The sequence below is a fragment of the Opisthorchis viverrini genome (genome assembly GCF_000715545.1).
Source record: "Opisthorchis viverrini unplaced genomic scaffold opera_v5_5, whole genome shotgun sequence".
Lineage (NCBI taxonomy): Eukaryota > Metazoa > Platyhelminthes > Trematoda > Opisthorchiida > Opisthorchiidae > Opisthorchis > Opisthorchis viverrini.
The window spans coordinates 269,100-295,646 of NW_008751661.1; the positions used below are offsets into that span (position 1 = coordinate 269,100).

Consider the following 26,547-nt stretch of genomic DNA (forward strand, 5'->3'; position numbering starts at 1 on the left):
GAGGCGAACATGGATGGTCTTCAACTCCCAGATATCCAAATTCTTACTGGTGAGAGCCTGGTCGATCTGGAGTACGCAGATGACATCGCCCTCATCTTTGAAGACCATAGTGAAGCACAAGCCCTGTTAAATAAACTGACCACCATCGTACCATCTTTTGGCACGCGCCTTACACCTTCAAGGTACAAAGTCCTGCTTCAAAAAGTGCCATCTGTGAACATATCCCTTACAATTCAAGGAGAATCACTGGAGATTGTGGAAAACTTTACATATCTCGGTAGTTGTATTAGCTCTGACTGAGATGTGTCTGATGAAGTCTGTGCGAGAATCTCAAAGGCATGAATCATGTTTGCTAACTTGCGTCATTCGTGGCGTCAAAAAGACATCTCACTAGCAGGCTAAAATAAAGGCTGCGTTGTTGTATGGCTGCGAGACATGGCCTCTGCGGGTAGATGATGTGAGGCGTCTTCAGGTTTTCGACGACGGACGCCTCAGAAGCGTGGCTGGTTTCGGATGGCGTCAGCAGATTAGTAACGCAGTGATTAGAAAACGGGTATTTAGTTGTGCAGCTGGTAATTCGATCAGGGAAAACATCCAACACCATCATTTGCAGTGACTCGGTCTTGCGCTACGCATACTGAAACACCATCTACGGAGACGAGTATCGTTCTCTATACCGCCTTCGGAATGGCGCGAACCGCAAGGTAGACGATTTGGCAGAAGGGCGTGAGTGAGATTACGAGAAGTTTGGGTGTTGTTGGTGTCATACGCCTTCCAGGATGGGGTCCCCGTGACCCCGTCTGTGCTTCGCTGGAGACATTGCAAGAAATGGCGGCTAATCGATGTGAGCGGCGTTCGTGCTGTCAGTTTTTTCCAGATTGTCTGATCGAGCGGTTGGAAGTGTAGGCACTTCAGAATACTAGACATGGGCCAGCACTAGGTCCCCTCCCGTATCAACTCTTTTTCTTTTCTTTTCACTCTAAGGCTTTAAATATAATTGGATAAACTTTATGGTTGTACGGCAGTAAAGCATCAGTCTCAACACTGATGTTGCTGTCTCTGATAATGATGATGCGTTAACATTAAAAACATTTAAGAAAAATCTAGAACCGCTATTCTTTCGTCGCTTTTATCCATGTAATGTGTGAGGAAAGATTGCAAAATTGGAAACGAAAGACTGTCCTGTATCAGATATGCTTCTGATACAAGCGCGATTTAGTCGCTCCAAGGGTGCACGCTGTTCGAGATGATCCGTTGGAAAATAAATAGACCAGGGTCACCGTAAAAAGTCTGTATAGATCAGTCGATATTCTGCTAGATGAAAAACTTAACAGCGGGTAGCTAATCCACCGAACTTCACCGTTAAATAGTTAGGACTGACTAATCAGCTGGCTAAATTCTTCCGAACCCAGCGTCCTGACGGACTAGGCGTTGTTGTTTCGCTGACCGTAAACAAAAGCACCACCCTACCTGCATTCCACAGAAAGAACTCATACCCCCTTGCAAAATGCAAGTTTTCCAAATCGTAGCTTCCCATGCTGGGGAGAAAAACGTCAGATTGAAAATCCAGATTACCCGAGCTCCGATTGGTGCACCAAATCCGTTAATTTTACGGAGCATTGCGCACAGGACCGTCTGCGTTTTCTTGCGCTCTTCCTCCAGACGAAAAAACGCATCTGGTGGTGATGGTGCGGAACGCCGATGCCNGTGAACCGCCTTTCAGTTCACGAATCCATCTCACACACGGATAGAGACGCACCCACACGTACACACACCCACATGCCTAATTGCCATGCTACCAGTAGGGAGTCTTCAGGACTGGAAGAGATATAGCAACCCATAATAAGAGTTGTTATTTTCCACATGCTGGTCTGCCCTTCTTCAGGAACGGGGGTGGAGCTACTACATCTAATATGGAAAATCAGGGTTGATCCCAGCGGGTAACACACCATCGGGTAGCTCCTGGTGTGATCTGTATACGCCATGGGAACGCCTGGTGTGCGCTCAGGCCGGTTGTTTACGTCCGAGCTCACCCCCAGATGAAACTACAACGTCAACCCCCCGACAAATGTTTGGCCGATTTTTTCCGTTGAAAAACAAGCGAAATCAAGTGAACCGTGAAATGTTCGAACTAACATCTGCTGTTGTCGACCTGTCTGTTGAAGTGATTGAATTTAACTGAGAACTAATAGGTATGCTCCAGTAGACTGTGTCGGACATGGGATGCAACAACCTATGCAAATCAATAGGCAGTCATGTCATCCGGAGGATCTTTTCTTCTTAGCACAACATACTACTCACAACGCTGCTGAAAATTTTTCAAAGGCTCGCTACCGGTTCCACTCATCTTGCACCACATATGGTAGGCATAATTAGCCATTTTTCCCGCAACTTTACGTCCTAGCAGAACACTGGCGAATAATACTCATTTAGAAATTTCATTGTTGTTGAGTCTCTCTAAAGCCGACGTAATTGTAACCTTTCATCCTGTCTGTAATGCGCACTGAGATGCGAACAAAAGTTACCTGGACAGCAGAACCTGAAGAGCAGTATAGAAGTTCATTTGATGTGCTGGCGTATGCATCATGCATGCAAGGTGACTGCACTGTCCAGTGCAGTAGAATGTTTAATCGTCCCCAGAAAAATTCTCTAAGACAGAGGAAAAAGGTATAAAACTAATCTCCCTTTAGACAACAGCAACTGGTGTCAGATATGGTTCATTTTTCCCTCCTTCCTGAAAATTAACACTCCAGTCGATAAGACGCCTCGAAAACGTTTCTCCGAAAGGGAGTTTTGTGCAAGAAAATCATGGATACCATTTATTGTGTGCAAAACACGATTAAGAAACGGAGTGCGTCGGACGGACGAGGCTCTGCTAAACTAGAAGATTTATATGTTGCCGCGTTTTCAAGAGTGGGTTTCCACAAAAGTTGTCTCGAATAAACCATTAGGCTACCATGCATGACTATCCACCTTGGCTTTAGCAATTATACGGCCACGTGTAAATGTAGACGATCGATTGATACAAGAGAGATGCCCCCTTGATTAGGGTTTGTCTGATTACACCTACAGAAAACTGTGAACTACTTGCAGAAGTTACTCATACGATAGCGTCTGACAAAACTGAGTCATGCAGTGTTGTACAGTGTTATTCACAAGTCGTGAAGTTTACCAACTTCAAGAGTTTTTAACCCAATGTCACCTGCGATGAGCCATTGACGGTGGGATAGTTGTACGAGGTGCAACAGAAAATCGTCAGTTCGTACGGGCGCTTTTTTAAGAAGTCCAAAAACTGTCCTTCGGAGCTGTACCATCGATGCTGTCGAGATCATAAACCAAAAAACCGAAAAGTGAGGTTTTACAGAACTGCGAAGCCGTTCTGGAGTTGAAAAAAATTCCGATGATCTCAGCATCTATTTGTGACCTTCAGTTGTTGCAAAATGAACTAGGGTGAGTCCAGATGAATGGACAGCATTCGGCAGCATGCATCTTTCAACAGATACTATCGACCGATTTTCAATCGCTGTTTCACGATTCCCCCAGTCCGCCATAACCGCATGCGCCTCGAGAGAGTACTGATAAATGCATTGTTAAGAAAGCACAATATGACTCTTACTACTGATGTAATCAACGGAGTGGTTAAACTGTTGTTGGTCACCTGCAATTTAACGCATGCATCGACAAGTACGAATTTTTCATAAAACGGGTCAAATACAAACTATGTAAAAGGATTTTATCACTATTACATTATTGATGACCGAATAACTATCCCCTGAAGAGAGCCTCTATCAATTTCCGAATAAAAAACGGTGCCGATACATGTACTTACCTTTTTTCCGTTCCGTACGACTTTTGAGCGACTTTGGCATGAAGGATAACAAGGACCTGATCTCGCCTGTCGGCTAAATAAGCAGTCATCATTTGACGTGTGAGTGCTCCAAGGGGCTCCACGTGGACTGCTTCGTCGAAATTAGTGTGTTCAGTAGACAAGTCGCTCCGGGGTAAATGAGAGTAACTGAGTGAGCTAGGAACACGGTTCATTTGGGAGAGATCTGGAAATTTATTTGACGTAGACGGAACATGCTCTTCTTTCATCAGGTTGTGGTCTCCAAAGGTGGTATCCGACTGGGTCAGCAAAGCGTTGGTTGAGGAAATTGCTGTATCATCAGCCGTAGCGCGATTGATATGAGAACGGCCGTTGGGGATGTCTAAAGCGGTATCCGGGAGACATGTCTGGGAGTTGAATGCGGTTTTGTGCAAACTGCTAAACACCTGTGGGCTTTGGAGTAATTGACTGTAACTGGCAGCTGGGGTTAATGGTTGTTGTGAGTGTTGTTGCTGTAGGGAGGACGAGGATGGAGAGGAATGCATTTGCCCATAGAGGTCACTCGGGTGTTGGACAGATGTGAAGGCACCGCTGCTGTAGTGTGGCAGACTAGTCCGAGTGAAATGTAAGTCTAGTGCATTTTGGTTGATCAGTTGTTCCAAATGGGCCGACGCATTTGTGGCAAGCTCCATCACGCTTGTTCGACCGGTCGGTTCTGAAATTCGACCGTTTTCTGTCGAGTCGCGCAAATGCGTATTGGTCTTGGGTCTGAACGACGAAATCGGAAAATATAAGCCCATATATGGCGTGCTAATAGGGCTAACAAAAGCTTATGTGGTTTAACCAACTCAATACGTAACCCTCTGTCATTGATGCGACACAGAAAGCCATACTGAGCTGAAATTGAGTGTTTTCCTTTCTATAACTTGTAATAAACTGAGCTAAAAGAAAATGGACAGCAAAAAAGTAATGAAAAGTGCATTGGTTGACTAATCACCGACCTTCTGACCACTTTTGCTTCATTCCAAAAAATGATTTCCAGATCCTTATTGGTTGAAAAAACTAGTATGCAATGGAGGGTACAGAAATAGGAGATTAGGACGTGAGCCAGTAAACCGTGTTTTAAACTCTCCTCTGACCACCCTACTGTCTGGGTTCCATTAGTCTGGTGTTAGTTTTTGTCCCTATTTCGTGCACAGCAACTGTGCACCAAGAGAGTAAACTTAAATTTGGCCAGCCACGAAACTCAAGGTCTCAATGGGAGGAAGGAGCTTGGGCTGCGCAAATATGCTTCCATAAATTTATCCACCTGGATCCGAGCTAAGGTATGGTGTTCAACACTGGAAGAAAGAAAGACTACAATGCAACAAACGAATGAACCAATGAGAACAGAAATACTGAAATAGAGATGTTTGACGAACCGGTCGACCGCAAGGAACCAAGACCAGAACGCAACACAGATTGCAAATGGGCCAATCAAGTCGCACGCAAGACCTTGAAGTCCACCAATTACCGTAGAGACGATATACTTTAGATACAATGTAAACGCAAGCAGGATGGAACTAAACACCCTCTCAACCGTACTGGCGACATCCTTTCGGCTGGGAACGGAATGATTATAAACCAATTGCCAAACCAGAAGAATAGCAGTACTAGACCAGTATTACAACTATCTCTCTAGGACCTAAAGAATACCTTGTTAATTTGAATTCCAATATACCAAACTGACAGACTCATAATAAGGTTCTAAGATAACTGTGGCACTTATTGGGCAAGAAGTTCCTAAACTTGAAAACCAGCTTTCTGCCTAGGTTAAAAACGCAGATGAATTCGAAGTGTCATGTAAAGGGAACTGCTGATAGCTGATACGGAAGAGAGGCCTTCTATCAACTACGCCTCACTCTATGTGACATCAAAAGGAGATGAGGGAGACCCACTATGATTAGTTTCTTCGCAGGAGAGAAAATAACGCTCCAAAAGTCTCGTGAAATGGGACCAACAACAACGGCTGGCCCCTAATCCACCTACACGTGTATCGGAGTTGTGAGCACAGTTGTGGCTCAAAGTGGCAGTCAGGATAATCCGAAGCACGATCGAAGCTACAACAATCTTTTGTGACACAGCAAAGTTCATTACACCCACACGACCTACGACTCCGAGTCTCTTATGTGCTTAAGTCAAAAGTTGTCGAAAATAAGATGTAAATATGTGGTGAATTCCAGGTTGCTCATCATATAAAGCTTTCATCCTACGGCGTAACGCGGATAAATGTTCAGTAAAATCCACGTGGCACACTCCGTTTTGAAGATGATTTTCTCGGACCCAGCCAGGCGACCAACAAGAATAGCTGCATTCTTGTTGGTTCCGGATTCATAGAATGTGACCAGCTTCTCCTCTCGAGACAACAACAACTAGGAAGTCAGATTCCAGATACTCCTTGGCACAACCCGTCAGTATGCGCTGGCCAGTATGAATTTGAAATAGGAAGTCCCATAACCACATCCCTTGGTTTCCAACGCAAATGGGCTTTTAAGTACTGGCCGATGTTAGAAAGCATGGGGTATTCGGTCTTCCATTTTACCCACAATGTTCACAGATTATCTGCGGTGGACCTTCTGGAATCAACGAAGCACCTTGATCATACCAAATCCCTACCAACCACATAAAGTCGGCTTACATATGAAAACTATGAGAATGCAATTAACTTCGTAAATGGTTGATGAGAGCACCGAATTCCATTGAGAGGTTGACTGTCGATGAAACCGCACTCTTTCTAACTTGCTCAACGAAACATGTGCACAGTGATATTGACTAACCATTGCGGTTTGCATCCAGGACTTGGAAAAACAAAGTAGGATACAGTATATGTATGGTTTCAGTACCACCGAAATTCCTCCTTCGAACAACGCTTATCGACTCCCCAGCTTCTGAAGAATGCTCAACATGTAATGTGTGAAGAGTAGGTGAACTCAAAATTCGATAACAGCTGATGGTTTGTTTTAACGAGTGACAATTGGAATCGGTGGAACGAGGAAAGCACATTTCGTATAGGGTTGGAATTGTATTGAAATATTTTTTTCTGAAGAGAGATCGCTCCAAATGGAGGCCATTACTCTGGAGTTAATCTTGTGAACCAGACTATGTATTGAGTTATCCTTCCCCCTTTGAAAGGTCAAACGCCCCTTTCATTGTGGCAGTCTTGTTTGAAAGGTGAATGTGGTAACCAGGATTCGACAACATGGTTTAAACACATTGGATAAACCCCATCCTGACATGGAAAACGTCCAAGTGAGGACGATGTGTCAAACTCTCAGACTTGTTCATACTCGCAGTAGTACCCTCTGTCTGTATACTAAGAATGCATGTATCAACAGGCGAGTATGACCACATGACTAGCGTGAGAGTCAGGGATGAGTCAGGAGTGCCACTGCAGCTCAAGTGCATGATGCTTACAACTATACCAAAGTGATATACATGATAAGTTTGGCCAGCTCTCGATTCACTATCTAATGCTATGCAACCCTCACAATAATTCATCTGAGCGGTTGAATTACAGTACTGTTAGAGTGAATCTAGAACAACATCAAGTCCGTACTTAAACCTAAGGTGGTATTAACACCGCTCGAATCAAAATGCTTGCACTCGAAACTGGAATGGTACGCACAAAAATCGACCAATCCCTCTAACTCAGCTGCCTTGAGTCCTCCAAATTTATAGGGTTGCTGCTTTGCGCAACAACTCCGCCTAGCAACGCTTGCAGACCTTCGCAACATAGTTCCATTGAAGCTCTTGTTTTACCGTCTATTCGAAGTCATCTGGCGTCCGACACCGCACTTGGCCTGCATACACCTATTACGTCAGTGTTTCTCAGCCAAAGAAGTAAGGTTGCAGGATATCTGCTGTTCGGAAACTTTGGTTAGTATTGGATGGTTGAGGGATTTGAGAAATTTACATTCATATCACTTTCGTTTGAATAGTTCTTGCGCAATTATTCCGATGAATCCACACGTAAAAGTGGAAGCACTGGATTGGAGGTTGGCTCTTATTAGAACTCAACAGCACTTCATGATCATGCCGCGATTTCAACTTCGGACGTCTAACATGCAAGACCAGCTTGTTAGCACTAGTCCACCAGCGCACGCTGGACACACTTTGGTGTCTTTACCGAACTAGATACTGAGGACAGTCAGACACCAAAGCATTTCGAAGCGAAAGCTGTCACAAAAAATAGGAGCAAGCGACTGAATTCATGGTATTTAAGGACCTGCCTATAAAGTTGCTCGAAGAAGGGTTCGCTTCATTTATGGATCAAATCAGAAGCTGACACCATTCCGAATTTTGCGAGAATAGTCTACTTGTTTGGTTCTTTTAACTGCTAAACAGTGTATTTCCTGTTAAATTTCTCAGACTGACATGTAACCCTCCTTTCCGGTGAAAGTTTGCACTGAGAGAGGGGATTACCACGATGGATTATCCCTAATCATCCCAACTGAGCGACGAGGCCTATTGTATGATTGCGTACAGTCGCCGGTCATCAGGTGTCTGACTCTATGATCTTAGAATATGTTGAACCCACAAACATCCGGATGGTTGCTGTGTCCAGTTCAGGGTTATATATGCACGTTCTCAAGGAAAGAAGCTGAGTGCGGAGTCTAGTTTACAAAACTACCATGCAATGAATCTATCGAGCAAAACGATGCAGAAAAGCGTACTTACTCGGGATGACTGAATGCACTGTCAAAGTTAGGACCGTAGGACGTCTTTTCGTGGGTTCGGTTGGCAAGTGACAAGTAAGGTTGATAAAAGGAATAATCTAGACGGGATGAACCGTTACCGCAACCTTCCAGACTGTTACCGGACGACTGTAGGTTGTACAACGTAGAATGGGTAGGCTGTGCAGACAAATTGGCAGAGGTAAATTCCTCCTGGCCAGAGGATCTAGTGCCCGTGGAAGGTTTACTTGAATAATAGAGTTGCTCATGAACAGTGGTCGATGAGGTCAAAGATTGTGCCACAGCTGCGGCTGCCGCCACGGCAGCAGCTGGGTACAAAGCGGCCGCCGCCGCAACTGCTGCTGAAGAGCCGACAGCAACCGGTAGTCCACTTGTGTGGTTGGTGGAATTAGGAGGAGGTGGGAAGATGGGGGAAGCTGGATTCACGGACGAGGGATGTCCACAGGGATACGGTACACCGGGATTGAATAACTGACCGATATCTGCACTCATTGTCTGTTGTGTCAGTGTCCCAGGACCAAAGCGACTGTCCGCAGGTGACTGCTGTGTTGATTCCGTTTGACCGTTGGATGGGCACTGATGCACTGCACAAAAGCCCAGAGAAAGGTGCGTCAGCAAAACGGCTCTATGTAGCTTAAGCCATTATCAGTAGTATTAATAATAATGTTACTATTATTAGCAGTAGTAGTAGAAAGTGCTTGAGATCGACCCTCGTCGAACCAACTGATCTAGAAGGGAATGAAATCGAAATGCTGTGAAGGAAATGGGCAATTTTATCAGCTCACCAATTAGGCACACTCAATAGCCGAAACCCCATAAACTCTTCGGTGCTGACCAACCAGAATTTTTGCGTGGGGACACGAGGAGGACTTTTCAAACTGGAAACAGTATAGACGCAAATGCTAAGAATCGTCCAACCAGCTATAAACAAAATGAGATCGATTGCAGGGGTTCTACGAGCACCACTGGCACTTGTTTCTTCATGCAAAGTAATTAATCCAGACGACTATTTTATTACTGATGTTCATAAAATGGATTCTTATCATCTCCAGTGCTTGCAGTTTAAACGTGACAGAACTATCGATTTCAACGCTGTGAGCTTCGAGCAGCGGCATCTAAAAGGTGACGGTTTTTTACCGATCTTGTCCGTATCCTGTCCGTATCCTGTGTTTGTCAGCCCATTCTTTCGAATGAGATCACACTGAGATCACAACGAACTGTCCACAAGACTGTTACCTTTCAAAGGTAAATCAAGAAAGCCTTTCCGTCAGTTGCACTGAGACAGCTTCAGAGTGTAACCGAATCAGTTGAACGCTCACCAGGTTTGCATTGGGCGCCTCCAATATTAGACTTTCATCCAGCATAATATCTGGGATTTGTCAGGGCTAACTATGTTGCTGGAAATTCGCTTCCTGGATGGTGCAGCAATACGCGTTTCCTAGTCCTTCTTGATAACCGTGCCAGTAGAAATCGGCTCGCAACACAACAGCTGTCACCTCGAAATGTTCACCGTTAATCCAAACTTTGGTTTGCCGGAATTGCGTGGGACAGCCGTGACGCTGCTTCAGTCAACTTAAAAATAGTTCGGCCGACTTACACAACAGCCAGCGCAAATATTGAAGTGGATTGAACGTTAGTGCGGATGTGTACCTCACTTGACTGTTCCACCGAAGACTTGCAGCCATTTTGTCACACCAAACAGCGTATGCTTCTAAATTGCAGCAGCTGGTGCGAGCCAAGACAGGTTTAACACATGCTCCAATCGATCGTTCCGACCCAGGTTAGCGTGAGCTTTTTCGTCCTGCAGCCTAACTGCACTCTTTTGCTTAAGGTCATACTACCGCATGAGATCAATGCAACACGTAGCAAGGCCATTTTAGCCATTTGCGCTATCCAGCCTTCAGTAGAGATGCAAAGCGAGGCCGGGTGTAGAAAATCTGCCTAGTTCTGTTGCCTAGCTGAGCTATGTGCTTTGAACAGCTGTCTTTCAGAACATCGCTTTTCTCAAGCATTCAGCTCCCAGGTTGTCTCACTTTTTCTATGAACCTCATAACTATCCTCGTACCTTCAACCATGAAAAAGACACTCGTACATAAAATTCTTTGATTTCCACACGTCGAAAATGCGACCTCCCTGACACAGAACCATTATTGACCATCACTCTGTGGGACCGAATGGGTACAGGGTTGCGCATAATCGTCAGATAGGATGAATAAAACCCAATCAACTCAGTGCAGTATTGAAGATAGTCAAGGTGTCTGTATATCCGAGCCTGTTTCGTATCACTGCCAGTTGTAGCAGGCAGTACAATTTTCAAGCTGGACAATACGGATTGCTCAGCCCCACTGCGGTGGTTAGACCACGACTGGCAAAGACGGTAAACACAGGGCGCAATAACCTGGGCTGAAACGAACAATTGGAGCGCATGTCAAATCCACCGAGGAGTGAAATTCACAAATTGCACGTTGGTCGGTGGGATAAACCAGCAGCCGGCCTTCAGTGGAACAGTCGAATAGTGTCTCAAATCCCGTAGGAAGGTTCGATCCACATATATATCACTGGTTGACTGTCTCTGTGCGAATAGTACAGATGAAATTCACTGTGAAAAAAAAACTAAAAAACAGCATTATTGTACTAAGCCATGAGGAATCAAATGGAATACTTTGGAATGATGAAAACTAAACGGTCTAACAAGAGAATCAGATCACCAGACCAACTCCCAAGTGTACGTAGATTGTATGCTCATGGAAGTGGGTTGTACTCTTCTGTGGGGTTTTGGACAGGCATCTGGCCAATTGCATCAGTTATATGCATTGTTGAAATCGTTCTGCAAAGGTGTCGCACCAGACAACTGGTACTCGCGGGCACTGAAACATACTAAACATCGATCGCTGCAACCCCGGAACACTGCGCTTTCACACCATGCCTCTGCGTTATACCTAGCAGAAACGCTCTACCGAAAAAAATCTACCCATCTAATTTTTCCGGGGTCCGAAGTTCACCTATTGATCCACCGGGCAATTACACGAGTTAAACTCAGATTTCCTAGTTACGTTGACTAGTTATGCTGTGGAAACAGACCGATGGGGCTTGCGTATCTGCCTCACAAAGGAACTATGCTTCCACAGCTTGCTTCGGGATCGTCTGACTACCAAAACATACCTAGTCAAAACATACCTAGAAGCCGCTTCGAAGGGACACAAATGCCCCTTGCCCTTATTTCCATAGTGATCTATCGTCGGTGGATTCATCGTAGATAAAGTATGTATCACCAGACGGAGAGAGGCCACACTCCAGGAGAGGTTACAGACTCCCTTACCCTGTAGGATGTGAATACATTTCATACCCATGGAACTCATCCCGAGGAAAGGTTACCATGCTTGACGACGGTTTATTTCAGTCTATCATCGTGGGCACTGTGTACGAGACAATTGGATAAATCAGGTTATGGAGAATTTAATAAAAACTGGCAACCTGCAACGAAATGTTCAGGGATATTTGACCAAGTCTACCTCCTATTATACATTTTGTGAAACTCGTATCTAATTTCTTCAGCTTTCATCCATGAAAACGAAATTCATCGGTCACTTGGTGACTTCATTAGCATATATAAAGCTCATTCTCGGTTTTATACCTGTTTCTATCCCATTTCTCGAAGCAACGTCATTCTTATTCATATTCCTGCGGGTTAAAGTGGTGCCACACTTTGAAAAGGCTATTGACAAAACCAACCATCTTAATCCATAGTCGTTGCAGGTTTTTAAGGGATTTCAGGTCACAGTTCTAACACGAAAGTTTGCACGCTTTATTCATCTGTTCCCATTAGGGGCCCAAAGAAATAGAACTGAGAAGAATGAACCAAAGAAATAGAATTGAGAAGAATGAAGTCTGATTCGATGCAGTTTTTGCTTATTGTAAGCGGTTTATAAGCTACTGATCCTTATACCTCAGGACGGACCACCAGACACTGTCTTGCGGCCAACGAATAAAATGTTTAAAGGTGCCTGTTAGGTCCGTGATCTTCCTTAGAAAGAAACCTTCACTGTTGATAAAAAACGCTGACTCCCTATGTAGGTGATAACAAATCCTATAGAAATTCGTTGACTCTTTTGGGAAGAGAGTCCTCCCCGAGGAGGTATCTCTTATTGGGGTTATTATAGGCATTTACCTTGAGTTCAGTCATGTCATTCCGCTTCGGTACATGATAAGACCGATACCTATTAGTATATTTCGTCTGTCCACCGACTGGTTAGGTCAGTGTGGATGGAAGAATAGTATGTCGAGATAAGCAAAGTACTCTTCGTTTCAGAGAGGTTTTGTAAACAATCGGTGGATTTATTGTTTACCAAACCCCTCTGAAACGATGACTTCCCAATCAGTCCCAAACATTTTCCAATTGATTGCAAAGTAGTCTTCCTTTGGGGGAATTTACTGGGATAATGGATAATGAAAGAACATGTGGTAGGCAGATGTGAGGAGGGTGGATTTGGTAGTCTTCCAATGGCTCGTTTTGTCAGGAGTAACCTGAGAGTCTTCTTCGCACACGGTTGGTGCTGGCTAAGCTAGCCCAGGCAAGGAAAACCTCGGAGGCGATTGGATGATGGGTGGGAACTCAGGTTACCCGCACACTTAGGGAACCAGGGTACATGAAAACTGAAGCAGCGGTAAATGAGAGGGATGCGACTCGGAAGTGACTTGCACTGACGTCATGTTTAGCCATCTGACAGCGGCTGAGGCACAGTGCATAAGTAATGCTGTTTGTCTGTCACTCAGGCTTCACACATGGGGAAGGATTGGAAACAAATTGAACGAACATACTACTCACTACTACATGGGGAAGGATTCGAAACAGTACAACAAATTGAACGAACATACTACTCACTATGTCGCTTAAAACTCATAACAGATCCCAATCGGTCTCACCACTCTCGGGCTAACTAGTTAGGCTTGGTCCATGGATATCTATCAGCCTTGTTTCTTACTTGAACGCAAATTTACAAACATTCACAAATTAATTTGATTTTGATGGGAGAATCAGTTGACAGCTACCTGAATCTCTCGTTTATCGTAGTCTTCCAATGGATATGCTGCACAAAATCTGCCTCACGTTTCGGTTTTCAACAACCTTACGATTAGTATCGAAACAAACTTCGATATCTTGGATATCGTTCCAAGGGAAATGTGAACCGGGATTTGTAAAGCACATACAATTGAAGGCCATGCTAAGCGAGAGATCCAAGTCAGTTCCAGTTCAGTCTGATGCTAGCATCAGCATACATTGCAAATAAGTGTCGACTGTAATGATGGGCTTACATTTTTAGCATGTGGTACAGCCGTTCTGCCCAAAAGGTCCCTCAGATATGAGTCGTTCTTCAGTCCCACAACTTGTTCGATTGAAACGGAGTGACCCTATAAAGAGCGCTTACCGACGAAGGCTGATCAAAGTGCACAGTCAATGCTAAACAGATGAGTCTCCCGTGAAAACCAAATTGGTGTGCAAATGAGTGTATTTTGCGAACTGCGTCTAGTTTGACCCCAAGTAGAACATAAAGTTGACAGAAATTCGGTAACTCAACGAGCCTCAAGAAGATCGAAATCGGTCCTGGGCTGTCGAAGAATTTTCAGCGACCTCATGATCAGTGTTGCGCCAGAAAAGTGGGAGTGACCAGCCTAGTCACTGGTCACTGACGCTTTCCATGCACACTGACTATTCTGCCCACGCTAACCAAGCTCCAGTAAGTACTCATTGTGCGTGGGTTGTTTAGACTTGTATCTTCAGGAGGAAGTCGGTAGCTAATACCCTTCAAACGCACATAGGTACACCTAAACGAAATGCTGAATCATATTGATACTTATTTGTTTTCTTCAGCACATCATTACCAAAAGATAACTTATGCCAGCGTAGCTGCGCATGGCAATCTGCCCACAAATGTTTTAAACGGTCATGACTATCGAGCATTGCTCGTTTTGTCAGAACTGTGCCACCTCAAGCAATAACATCTTGATCCAACTTGGATAAATAGGGTTACAGGGATGAGGAGTGTGCTCGCAAAATCGATTGTAATGACTAAATTGAGGTCTGTATAGAACAGGTGGCTAGAGAAAAACGTAAACCAGTACCGAACGTGTTGAGAGATTCAGAAATGGTGGGACACGCGGGACATGAAATACATTTTGCAAAGACTGAAGCCTGGAAACGAAGACCAGGATTCACGTAACATCGACTGGCGGTTGAGACGGTCGAAATCGCCAAGAATCTCAGTGTGAGTGGAATAGACAGCGCAGAACTGGCGAGCGTATGAAGAACGGTTCTGGATCAATCGAGCTGACTCGTGGTGATATACGGGTATCCGTGAAGAGAAGTCATCACTATAATTAATTTAGATTTGAACTACATAACCCATGCTAATCAAAAGTACATAATATTAATACCCTAAACAAATTGTCGTAGCATGTACGAAGCCACACAGGCCAACAAAATTTACCAATGTCATTCATGGTGTACCATTAATCGAAGCGCCGCTAATCGAAAGACCATAAACCCAAACTCGATCATAATTGTTTCAACTCGTCCCCCAATCCGCCGACCGTAAGACTCAGGCACCCACATTAGCCGCTAAGATCCTTGAACCGACAAACAGCGCTGATCTAATGTGTTGGTCGAAAGAGATCTTATTGATTGGTTCTGCTTCTGCCTTGAAATTGGGCCAACCTAGTAGCCTACTCACTTGACTTGAAGGTGATTGTGCGTCAAAAGTAAAATGTTGCCTAGCTTTAAATCCATCTAGTGCCCACCAAACTCTTCTAAACCGAAGCTCCATTATTTCGTGCGTTGATCCTGTGACTACCGAGATATCTTCTACATATGTTCTGTAGCGTTTTGACCGTCCAATGAGATTTTCCACTCGCAATTCGATGCTAGCCGTGAATGTATCATCTAGGGCGTGTCCATCTGGGCTTACCATTGCAATCCCTTCAGTCTGTGCGTAAATTTGACCCCGGTAGCTGAAACTGACAGTATATGTGCAAAATAAAAGAAGACGTTTCATTTCGGTTGTTGGTATTCCACGATGATGTCGCTGTTCTGGATAAACCACGCAAGAATTCCACGGTTTCACCTAGAGACACATTGTTAACAAAATTGTGATGTCCAAACTTGTGAGCTATTGACTTTGATCATTCAACTGCGCTGCCGGTATTGCGCTTTGTAGTATACACCTGCAGACCTACAACGATATGTACACCCCGCTATTTCTCCGTCCCTGTGCCCGTTCATAATATTTCTGTTCACCTATGGTAGAAGTCAGACGGTCAGACGCCGACTAACCAACAGTTTTTGGTCTAGCATCGCTCTTTTTATTAAGTCATGGGATAAGTGTGTGAAAAAATAGACTCGTCAACATCTGTCCAAACTATCAATACAAAATGAAGCAAGAAAGCACGAAGTTTGTAAGAGAGTCACATGACAATACAATATGAAGCAAGAAAGCACGAAGTTTGTAAGAAATATCGCCTTTCTCACGCAAAGACTGCCTTTGTCAGGTAGAGACCACCTTCAGTTGTTTTATCGTATCGTCACTGTCTTAGCGCCCCATAGAGCTGTGTGAGTTGGAATGTATGTGCTCTTTCTCATAAAAGTACCGCTTCAGTGCAAAAAATTTCCTTGTGCCGGAGGTAGCACAAACTTCAAACGAATTGGTTATACCCTAGTCTGCTGTAATAGACTATGATATGTGTCATGACTATGTAAACCATACTCTTCATATATCATTAACTGGTAATTTTCACTCCCCTATTAAAAGTAACCTCGCAATTTTCTTTGAACGGTAGGCTTGAAGGAGAACAGAGTCAGACGACTACTCTTCGAGAAGCCCACCTTTGCGGGAGAGAATATTTCCCATCGCAACATTCTTAGAGGTGAAAATGCATTTATTAGTTCAGTGTATGGCTATAGTATCTCTCGCAAATCATCATCAGCAGCAGCAGCAGAAAGCAGACTTAAGAGGCTAGCAGCAACGTAACAGCGGTCGTCACAGGTGGGGTTCTCACAAGAACTACTTCGCAACACCAGATCGCACGCCCAACATACAATTATATTCTATTTTCGTTCTTATATGGACAATGCTGGGTCATATTTCACGTCTGCTGTGACCCCAATTATAAGGCGGACCTATCAGGTTCACACATACTGTGTCAGTTAAGTATATAAAAAATCACTGAATATCGCCATAGGTTTTCGTCACACTCGAAAAGGTTGGATAAAACAGCTGCAGACAACTGAATTGTCTGTTAGATCGTGAGCGGCACCATCAAAATCAACCTCATCATTATCATTATTGTCAGAGTCAGCAACAATAACAATAAGGTCCTCATCATCACCAGAAGCAGAACCGTCAGTGTTGACGCTGATGCTTCACTGCTGTAGAGCTCCATACTTTCTCTGATTACGTATAAAGCCCAGAAGCAGACCGTCAGTGTTGACGCTGATGCTTCACTGCTGTAGAGCTCCATACTTTCTCTGATTACGTATAAAGCCCTAAAGGGAGGACGGATGGGGAAGGGTAGTGGACCCAGTCATAGGCATTATGAGGTCCCTACATCAGCAACATCCAAACTCTTTATTATCTCTTTCACGCCCTTCTGCCATGTCACGTTGTGTAGCAAGTAGCTTGCGCCATTCTGAAGAAAGCACGTGGAACAACACTAGTCTCGGTCGATGATATCTCGGCATGTGTAGCTCGTGGCCAAGCCACTGCAGTTGAAGATACTGGAGTACAACCGGATATCAACCTTCTAGCTACCTGGTTACTAATTCACCGGCAGAATCCGATATAACCAACGTTTCTGAGATATCGGTACCAAAAAACCCGAGAGATTCGGCTGGGTTCAAGGTGAGTCTCTCGCAAAAACCGAATTGGTTTGCAAATGAGTGGATTTCGCTAGACTTCGAGGTGTTTAGGTTCGTTAATGAAAACGGACGCGCAGGAGCTACGGATGGGCGTGGTGCAAAGCGAACAAAGCGGTCAGTCCCAGTGTTGGGGTGGAAGGAATGTGCAAAAGCGTAAGAAGGGCGGTGTCAGAAATAGCTTGCTTTCTCTTACTAGTTCCGCTGCATGCAGCGGGTAGTCGACCCAGCTGGTGGCAACTACCGACGTCGTACCAGGGTAATGTCGGTTGTGAAATTCGCGGTTGTACGCTAACTGGGATACTATGAGGGCACCCACAACTTAGCAGGAGAGAAATTAGGGCCATCAAGAATGCTTTTGGCTAAAAATCCCAACCGCAAGTCAGCGAGTGATTACCAGTATACCATCATAGCAGCACAGGATTTTAAGGCAGAAGTCGCCATACATGATCCAACCCAAACCTAGTAGGCTATGACAGTGTTTTGTCAGAACTCCATCTACTGATTAACTTCGCATAGGGAACTCTATGAGTGCTAAAGTGAGTGTACCTCAATGAGTCACAAAGGCGCCCAAACCGCCCCGCCATGCCACGCCACGATAAGGCCTAATCTCTGCGAGGAGCTTCAGAAGTGGTTCATGTTAGTCATCTTTCTCACAAGGGACTACATCCCACGATGTACTTTCCAAATGGATCTTCTTGTAGCGTGACAATACTGTGTTGCGAAGGTATCCAAACTGATTATCAAACAAACCCAAAGAATGATAGGCAAATGGAGTATTCCGGGATATGGAATGTGGCACACAAATCCGAGCGATACCTGATATCAACAAACAACTCACAAAAACCACAAAAAATATATCTCCCCCCGAGGGCCCTCATTTCGACAAACGGGAACAAAATCCGGGTAATGAGAAGTGGCTTATCCAACTCAAAACCTGAGATTAAATGTTGCTGGTACGTCATATTCCTTTTATTCATTAAGACTAATGTTTTCATAAAAGGCGTTCCCGAGTCCCGAAAATTCCAGTCACACGATGCGTTTCTCCTGTCTGAGGTTCATCAGGTAGGCGGAGAGAGGTCGATCATGTGAACTATCGGTTAAAATTTTCAAGCTCGCCCTCTTCAGACCAGGCGAGCGTCGGCTATTGATACAGATATGAAACTTAGTTTGGGCTCGCCTATTCAGGCCTATTCAGACAATATTCAACAATAAACTGCTCACGGCTTACCAGAATGATTTATCTGAATTGTCCTCAGCGAGGATCGGTGACTACTCATACAAATCATTCCAACCATTGAACTTGGCGGTCACATAACTGTTTGAAACACGCAATTCCTAAATTGTTATTCACTGCAGGTGCACCATTCCCGCTGTCATGAGTGCGTGACATTCAAAGAATGAATGCGGTGTGAAACCGATTTTAACCTTTAAAAACTCCAAGGAGCTGCGTGAATTTCACACACACACGCACACATACAAACACCTTAACAAAAAATTGACATCCTGTGACATGCCACCTCGGTTGATGATGGAATTGGAATCTCTCACTTTTCCCACACCAGCTCTGTTGTGAAGCGTGTCTTCGAGGGGGAGTGCACAAACTTGTTCCGAAACAAAACAGACAAAATAGCTTTTGATCATCATGACAGTAGATAGTTGAGCTACTACGTGTCGACCGTATCTATGGAATGTCACTTCGTGTCAAAGTAAGTGACTTGTTCAGCGGAATAAAACGAGCGATTGAGAAATACAATGGGCGCTTTTTGACCAACTTCGACAATACGCACTGCGGAAACGCATATGGCTCCAACTGTAGGTATGTTCTCACCATAGCAAAAACACACTGGTTATCTACAGATGTTGGGAAGTGAACAATGGCGGGACAATCGGAACTCCGTAGCACTCTAAGTAACTCCGTTTGGGCTCATGAACACGAATAAGCACATCTATTGGGAACCCTCACGGATCAGGAAGGCATAATGGGAGCATAAGGTGCTTTGACTTTAGCTAAACTTTTGATTTGGAAAACCAAATCACTGTGACCAGTCGACAAATCCCCTCCGTTGAGAAAGAAGGCTTTCGAGCGAGAGAACCTAAGTACGACTCCCTCGTTCCCCAGTAAATACGTGGACACTCCCTACAGGCGTATACAAGCCCACTGTCCCACCCCTGTCACGATCGCTGGGCTGATCTGCCTACTGTGGTCATGCGCGCGGTTAACAAAATTTATGTGATCACATTTGACCGGATGTTTACTTCACACGCTGACCAGCGCATCCTCATATAAACACAAGGATTGTTGTTACACGGTCTGCGTATCAATGGCTCCACTGTGGTTGCTTCCCCGGCCGCGATCCGTACACATTAACTTTGTCGAGCTTCATCCAGCTGTCCCGTGTGTTGATTGCCATGACTGTATTTGCGATCCGGTTGACCAGTTGCAGAATGCCAAGGCTAAACAAAAACCAACCACCGCATCGGCCAACCTAGATAGCATTTAGCCGTGGCACACATGGTGGCTACACGGGTACACGCGTACAACACAGACAGGTTGCCACAGTGACAAGCTAGTCATCATTGTCCACCTAAGTCAGTGTGACAGCCTCTGGTCTGGCATCACAGCGGTGCAGTGCGCGGAACTGTAGTGCTGGTACTGCTTTGGGTTTGGTGGAAACGAAAAGCATGCGTGTCGTGTGCGCCAAGGCCCTTAGAGAACAGTCCAATCTAGCTGAACAAAAGAACCGAATACCTCCGCAAGTTCTAGTCGCACAATTTTATACGAAAAGCCATGATTTATCTAGAGACAATGAGCGCCCGTACGACAGGCTGGCATTCAAACAGCAGTATGACAAACTGAGAACGTGACAGTAATGTTGCTTTTCCGTTTGTCTGTTTGTTTGTCGTGCGCGGAAAAAATCTCCACAAATCCTTAAGACGAAGGCGAATAACATGTGTGCCGCAAGGAAAATCTGTTTACCGTTCGTTGGGTGTTTGTCGTTAATTACCGCATCGCCAGAGAACAGCGGGTACTCTATGTGTGAGACATGACAAGTGTGGTAATAGTAACTATAATATTACCATTAACTGGCCATTTATTTCTCGCATTCCGAAAAAAACGAGAATAATAAACGGTTGGAGGCGGGCGAAAAGAGGAGGCAATTGGAGGCGGTTCCACTGTGTACACGGTTCGTGGGGGGAACAGGCTTGTACGATGTTAGACCTTGAACGAACAGGAGGGGATTTTGTGATTTATGGCGGCCAGTTTGGAAATTACATTGGTACACATGAAAACGGAAAGACGGCTGACAAGACGAGAGAACTGGGACATTTCGCTGCCGGTGGACATCCCATTTTTGACAAAATTTATCTATTAGCCCGAACTGTGTTTACAACATCCAAGAGAAAGAGTTCGTCTAACCAAATTAGGCTGAACATTCCTATGCCAGAGGCAAAAGTAATGTATAAATCATTAAATACAACAGTCTGGTTTGTTCATTTATAAAGTTACTGTCTCCAAATGACAACTATCAAGATGCTTGGGAGAGGATGCTTAATTTAAAGATTATCAAGCGACGAACAGAATTCGTCAGAACCGCATCGAAACAGATGGATTATAGATGTGAGTACTGGAATTCGGTACGGCCCGAGTTACGTCCTGTTTCAAGCCTCAAACAGATGTGCTTTTTCATGGCATCATAAGCATTTTATAACCACTTGATCTCAACTTATATTGTTACTCCCCACGCTTCTAATGGTGTTCTTGAGTTTTCGAACCACGGGCGTTCCTACCAGGATGAAAAATCCTCTACATCTTGGATGGAAAGAATGCTTTGTCAATCCCGCAGCTCAATCGGAACTCCTGTGACGTTGTAATGAAGGCCAGTGAGATAACCGATTCGAATATACGACCGATTGTGGACGTACGTTTCCAACGCTGTCGCTCTTGGTCACAACTAAAAGTACTCCATTTCAAAGCAGATCCCGTTAAGCTCGAACCTATCAGGGCTCTGAACTAAACTACTATAGTGAGTGTAGGTGCGAAAGCATCAAACTGCAAAACATATCTACACTGTTCATATAGGTTCACCCACAGAAGTAAATTTGTCACTTTATCAAACCGAATGTGCTACTCAGTGTTTGCCACGTCCGTCTACACATTATGAAAAAGTGGCATGGTCAATCGCCACTCGAACAACAGTACCCTTTATATGACTCGTTTTATTGTCTGCTGTACGCAATAACTATAACGGGGACTTCGCAAGAAAGTATTACGTTTTACCTTTCCGAATGATTCTGAACAATTTTTCAGACATCAAAACCGAGAGATTGAGCTGGGTTCCAGGTGAGTCTCTCGAAGAGCCAAATTAGTTTGCAAATGAGTGTATGTTCGCTAACTTCGTGCAATTTGGTTTCAAGTAGAACATGATGTTGACGGAAACTCGGGGACTGCGCCTACCTGATGAGCCCCAAGAAGGGCGAAACCGGTCTTGGGCTGTCGAGGAGTTTTCAGCAACCCTATGGGTAGTGCATTGCAAAAGTTTAAGACAATTGAATATCATTCTGTACAATAAGTGATTACTACTTTCAACTTGTTATTGAACGTTCTGTATTAAAAAAGGGATTTCGCACACTAGTCTTGGTGTATTAGGGTATAATGCCCCGATCTCCAGTCGAAACCATTCCAATCAAGAGATCAATCCGACCTCAACCACGCAACAGGGTGATTTGCTCAACATCAGTGACTGGATACTTCACAGGAGTAGAGTCTGGGTTGAGAGAGAGGTATGCAAATCACCATCTCGACTAATGTATCCATTCACACAGTCAGCTACCCGGTACTGTGACAGCTGACTAACAGCGCAACTAGCCGTTGAGAGATGCACCTTCGGCCAACGGAAGAGACAGAGAGTTACACTCACCACGTAGACCAAGCCAGCCAGTCCTACATACCGCTGAATGTATAAACAGCTGGAGACAGCCAATCCCTAAGTAAAAGCCCATTTCGTTAAAAACTCAAAACTTATACGGAAAGCCAAACGAGTCCTTTATGCTCGTTCTGTGTTACGCTGTTTTTGTGCATTCTAAACTGTCTGAAGCAATCACTTGCAGTGAAGCGGTCGCGACCGAACTGACTGTGCTAGTAGCAGGTTTCTGCTTGGTTCCGCTGATTCCCTGCTGTCAGGGCGCGCTCAGACAGAAGAAAAAGTACATGTGCACAGAGTGACGCATCCCCAAGGTCACCATCGGTTCGACATGTCCGGAAAGTAGGTGAGTCGGCGGCTCCCACCAAACACGCCCCAGCAACACACGACCAGCGTACTGGGCCTGAGAATGTTCACGACCGGAACACCACCATTGGCTGTATGGAGCGAACAAGTGAACGACCATATTTGGCCGTTTAGTCATCCCATATATTTACGCAGAGGGTCTTATAGACAGCTGGAGACAGCTATGTCCCCAGTTCTCTGTCTTCTCCCTATCGCGTAGTCTGGCAGGCGCAGTGCAGGCCTAACCCAATAGCTCGGCCACCGCACAATACAACACCTGCCGTTTCGGTTGAGCGGTTGTGGATGGTAACCTCTCACTTTGTGAATACACTTCATATTGGCAGGCAGTTACTCCTTATAGATCAACTTGTGGCGTTCTAAAGGGATTTTGCTCATTGAAAATTCCGTACGGAAGTAAGCATTTGGTTCACCCAGAGTAACGCGTCGAAAAGAGTATTGCACTTCGAGAGGTTGGCTATGAGGATATATTTACGGCTAGTGGGTGAAAATACAACAAAGTAGGTTAATTGGTTATCACTTTCAGGCGCAATCGAGTGACCGTCCGGATTACAAGTTCCTAGAGAAGTTGGCCACTTTCCAAAGTAGTTTCGTACAATTCGAGTAGGTATGGTAACGTTAGCCAGGATAAGCTCCCTCGTCGAATACTACAATGTAAAGAAAGCTGATTTACCAAAGAGATGCTACTCATAAAGTTGCTGAAAACTCCTCGATAGCCCACTTCTTCTTGGGGATCATCGGGTACATTTTTCGAGTTTCCGTCAACCTTATGTTCTACATGAGCCCGAATTCTACGAGGTTCGTGAAATACACTTTTTAAAAACTGCTTTTCAATGTAATTTAGTTAGAGCACAGCATTGATGGCAGCTATAGGACTGCACCTATCCGCTGAGCTCCAAGAAGGGCGAAAACAGTGGTAGGCTGTCGTACAACCTTCAGCAACCTTGTAAGTAGCCTTCCCTCGAGAAAATATGGTGCGATATCCCGAATATCATGACGACTAAAACCTGAGGCGGCTTCTGTACAGCACATTCATCTGAAGAATGTTATAAACGAGAGATTCAGCTGGGATACGGTTGAATCCACCGTCAGAGCCGAATTAGTTTGTAAATGAGTGTACTTCCCGAAAGTGATTTCATGTTTGTATCAATATCTGATTAGTCACCAGCGTCCGTCACACGCGATTGGTTTACCCAGGCTTTTCCTTCGGTAGTCGATATCTCTTGAATGCATCAATAGAGGCATTCCATTCCAACTTAATTTAGTGATACGCCACTGGGGCTTGCGTTCGAGTTTGTACCACTACCCATGGTCTAGATTGTCAAACTTGGTCAAACAGCGATGAGCTACTTTCCCTAACATTGAACTGGTAGTCTACAGCCGGGCGGGTACCCTCCATCTACAGAAAAATTTGCTGCATAGTGAAAAGATTACAGAAAAACTCGACCAGAAAAACAGTAATGAGTGTGATGCGGATGGAAGGAAGACGATTTTTTGGTGAGTTTTAGGATATGAGCAGCGTCCGACTCCAGAAAGGACAATTGCAATTTTGCCGGAATGGCAGTACGGACGACTTGTGCGCAGGTATGGTAGCATGAGGAAACGAGGAAACGACTGACTGTAAAAGTCAGTGAGTTTCACTGTTACCAGTGCAGATGCTTGATGATTGAGTACACTAAATCAATAAGCTAATTTCACGTCAAGCGCTTACTGGGGCTTCAATCAATAAATCAGTAGAGCACAGTCCTCATGCTTTGGTCCGTCTTACTCATCATACGTAAGTTAGTTTAAGCAACAAGTGCAGGCGAATGAATAAACATCTTTAAGGGTCGCGCTGTTTTGAGCGGCAGTAACGGTGTAGTCCATTCAACAACAGTCCCAACTTTGCAGCTTGCGGCATTCGCACTTTTTTCGATACACGTGTTTGTGACGCTTCCCTTCTCAGCTAGATGAAGTGGAATTCCTAGCTTTTGTTCTTGATGTTGTCTCAGCTCGAGGATGCTCAGTCGACTTCTCACGATAGCTATTGCATCTTGGTGTCTCATTGATGATAGGCTTACATACCTGTTAAATATACCGGTTCGGTCGACCGATCTGCCTTACGGCTCCCATTTCCATCCATGACATGAACGATTAAGCTCGAGCTTTGAACTCGTGTACACAATGAAGTACAGTCAGAAAATGGTGTACTACTGAGGTCGGTCAATAAGGTCTGGAAATTTAAAGGAACCCATTGCCGTACCAGACTGGTTATTCATATCCACGTAGTCAACACACCGTAGAGTTTCTCGATTGCCTACTTTTCACGATAGCTATTGCATCTTAGTGTCTCATTGATGATACGGCGTTCCAGGATAGACTTACATGCCTGTTAAATATACCGGTTCGGTCGACCGATCTGCCTTACGGCTCCCATTTCCATCCATGACATGAACGATTAAGCCCGAGCTTTGAACTCGTGTACACAATGAAGTACAGTCAGAAAATGGTGTACTACTGAGGTCGGTCAATAAGGTCTGGAAATTTAAAGGAACCCATTGCCGTACCAGACTGGTTATTCATATCCACGTAGTCAACACACCGTAGAGTTTCTCGATTGCCAATTAGTTAAATGATTTCTACCAAACACGGAGCTTGCTCGTGAATAGGATAAAGCATACGGTACGGTCTTCAGTAACTCATGAAGGAAGGGAACTAATGCGCTTCATAATAACCTGATACTACGAATCCACACAAAAAACGATTAACCCTTTCAAGAATTCACGCAACTCCACCAGTACAGAATTACTTCTTTTCAGAGTCTACGTTGAAATTACTGTGTTTCGACGGGCTATGTTTCATATTCACATGGAAAAACCGTGTCACCTGCTATACTGACTTTGGCTGTCAGGCTCATTTCGCACTGTCAGTAGGCAACCTAATGACTATCACTATCGTTGTTAGCCCCAACGCCACAAACTTTCTGTAGATGTGAATGGTGAAATATGCAATAATTAGGTGAATTAATATCGGGTATTCAATGCCATCCTTACTAAATCCCTAAGGCAAGCAACTTGCTTGAAGATCCAGGGGTTATACGACGAGTGTTTGGCTAATGTCCTGATCTCATTCGAAAGAAGCTGGGAAAACAGTAAACACTGAGACCACTACTCGTTGAACGTAAATATCGAATTACTACAGGAGACATTTTTAAAAACTTTGGAAGAAAACGTTCATTCTTTCACCGTCAACGACTCAGTTAACTGCATAGAAATGTTTGCTGCTAATTGAGCCATGCGTCTAGACACAGGATACTATGAACTACAGATATGTAAATATTCGAACATAAACTGACTAAATCATTTAGTCGTTTGGGGCACAAATAGTGAAGGTGACTTACGATAAACTGAGGAGACGGACGGTAATGGAGCGAAGGTACTTTGCCCGAGAAATGTAACTCCCAATGCTTTCTCCATTTGAGGTCAATCGACTTGACCACCACTGGCGTCAATCCTGAGTCAGACTAGAGACAGCAACGCGCGCACCAGACGAGAACCGATGTACTAAATGCGGCGATCCAAGAGCTAATATAGTTCAGCCCAGTATAGCGGGACCTTGACAAGACGAAATCAGTTGGTCTGTTGGTGTAGGTGGGTGGGGGAGCGTGCACACGTGAAGTGTGCTCACACAAGGCTGTCAAATACGGCGCCTAAGCGAGTGTGCTTTCGGTGTATTGGTCAGTGCGGCTTTCGATCATCGATTCAGTCCTCGCCACGTTTTTGTCTGGCCAGCGATGACAAAGCAACACCCATAATG

The 26,547-nt window shown here is 44.6% G+C and overlaps 2 protein-coding genes across 2 annotated transcripts in view; one reads left to right on the plus strand and one right to left on the minus strand.

The window, feature by feature from the left end:
* The window catches only part of T265_00485 (hypothetical protein), a gene marked incomplete at both ends in the record, with an annotated part of 75,498 nt that overhangs the window by 30,727 nt on the left and 18,224 nt on the right, over positions 1-26,547 (minus strand). The window contains 2 exons of the mRNA XM_009164289.1: positions 3,830-4,594; positions 8,543-9,135. Of these exons, the coding sequence (XP_009162553.1) occupies positions 3,830-4,594; positions 8,543-9,135 (1,358 nt within the window). The remainder of the gene's footprint in view (positions 1-3,829; positions 4,595-8,542; positions 9,136-26,547) is intronic.
* Positions 9,591-26,547, plus strand: part of T265_00486 (hypothetical protein) — a gene marked incomplete at both ends in the record, with an annotated part of 50,162 nt that continues 33,205 nt past the window's right edge. Inside the window, 2 exons of the mRNA XM_009164290.1 lie at positions 9,591-9,653; positions 18,449-18,529. Coding sequence (XP_009162554.1) covers positions 9,591-9,653; positions 18,449-18,529 — 144 coding nt within the window. The remainder of the gene's footprint in view (positions 9,654-18,448; positions 18,530-26,547) is intronic.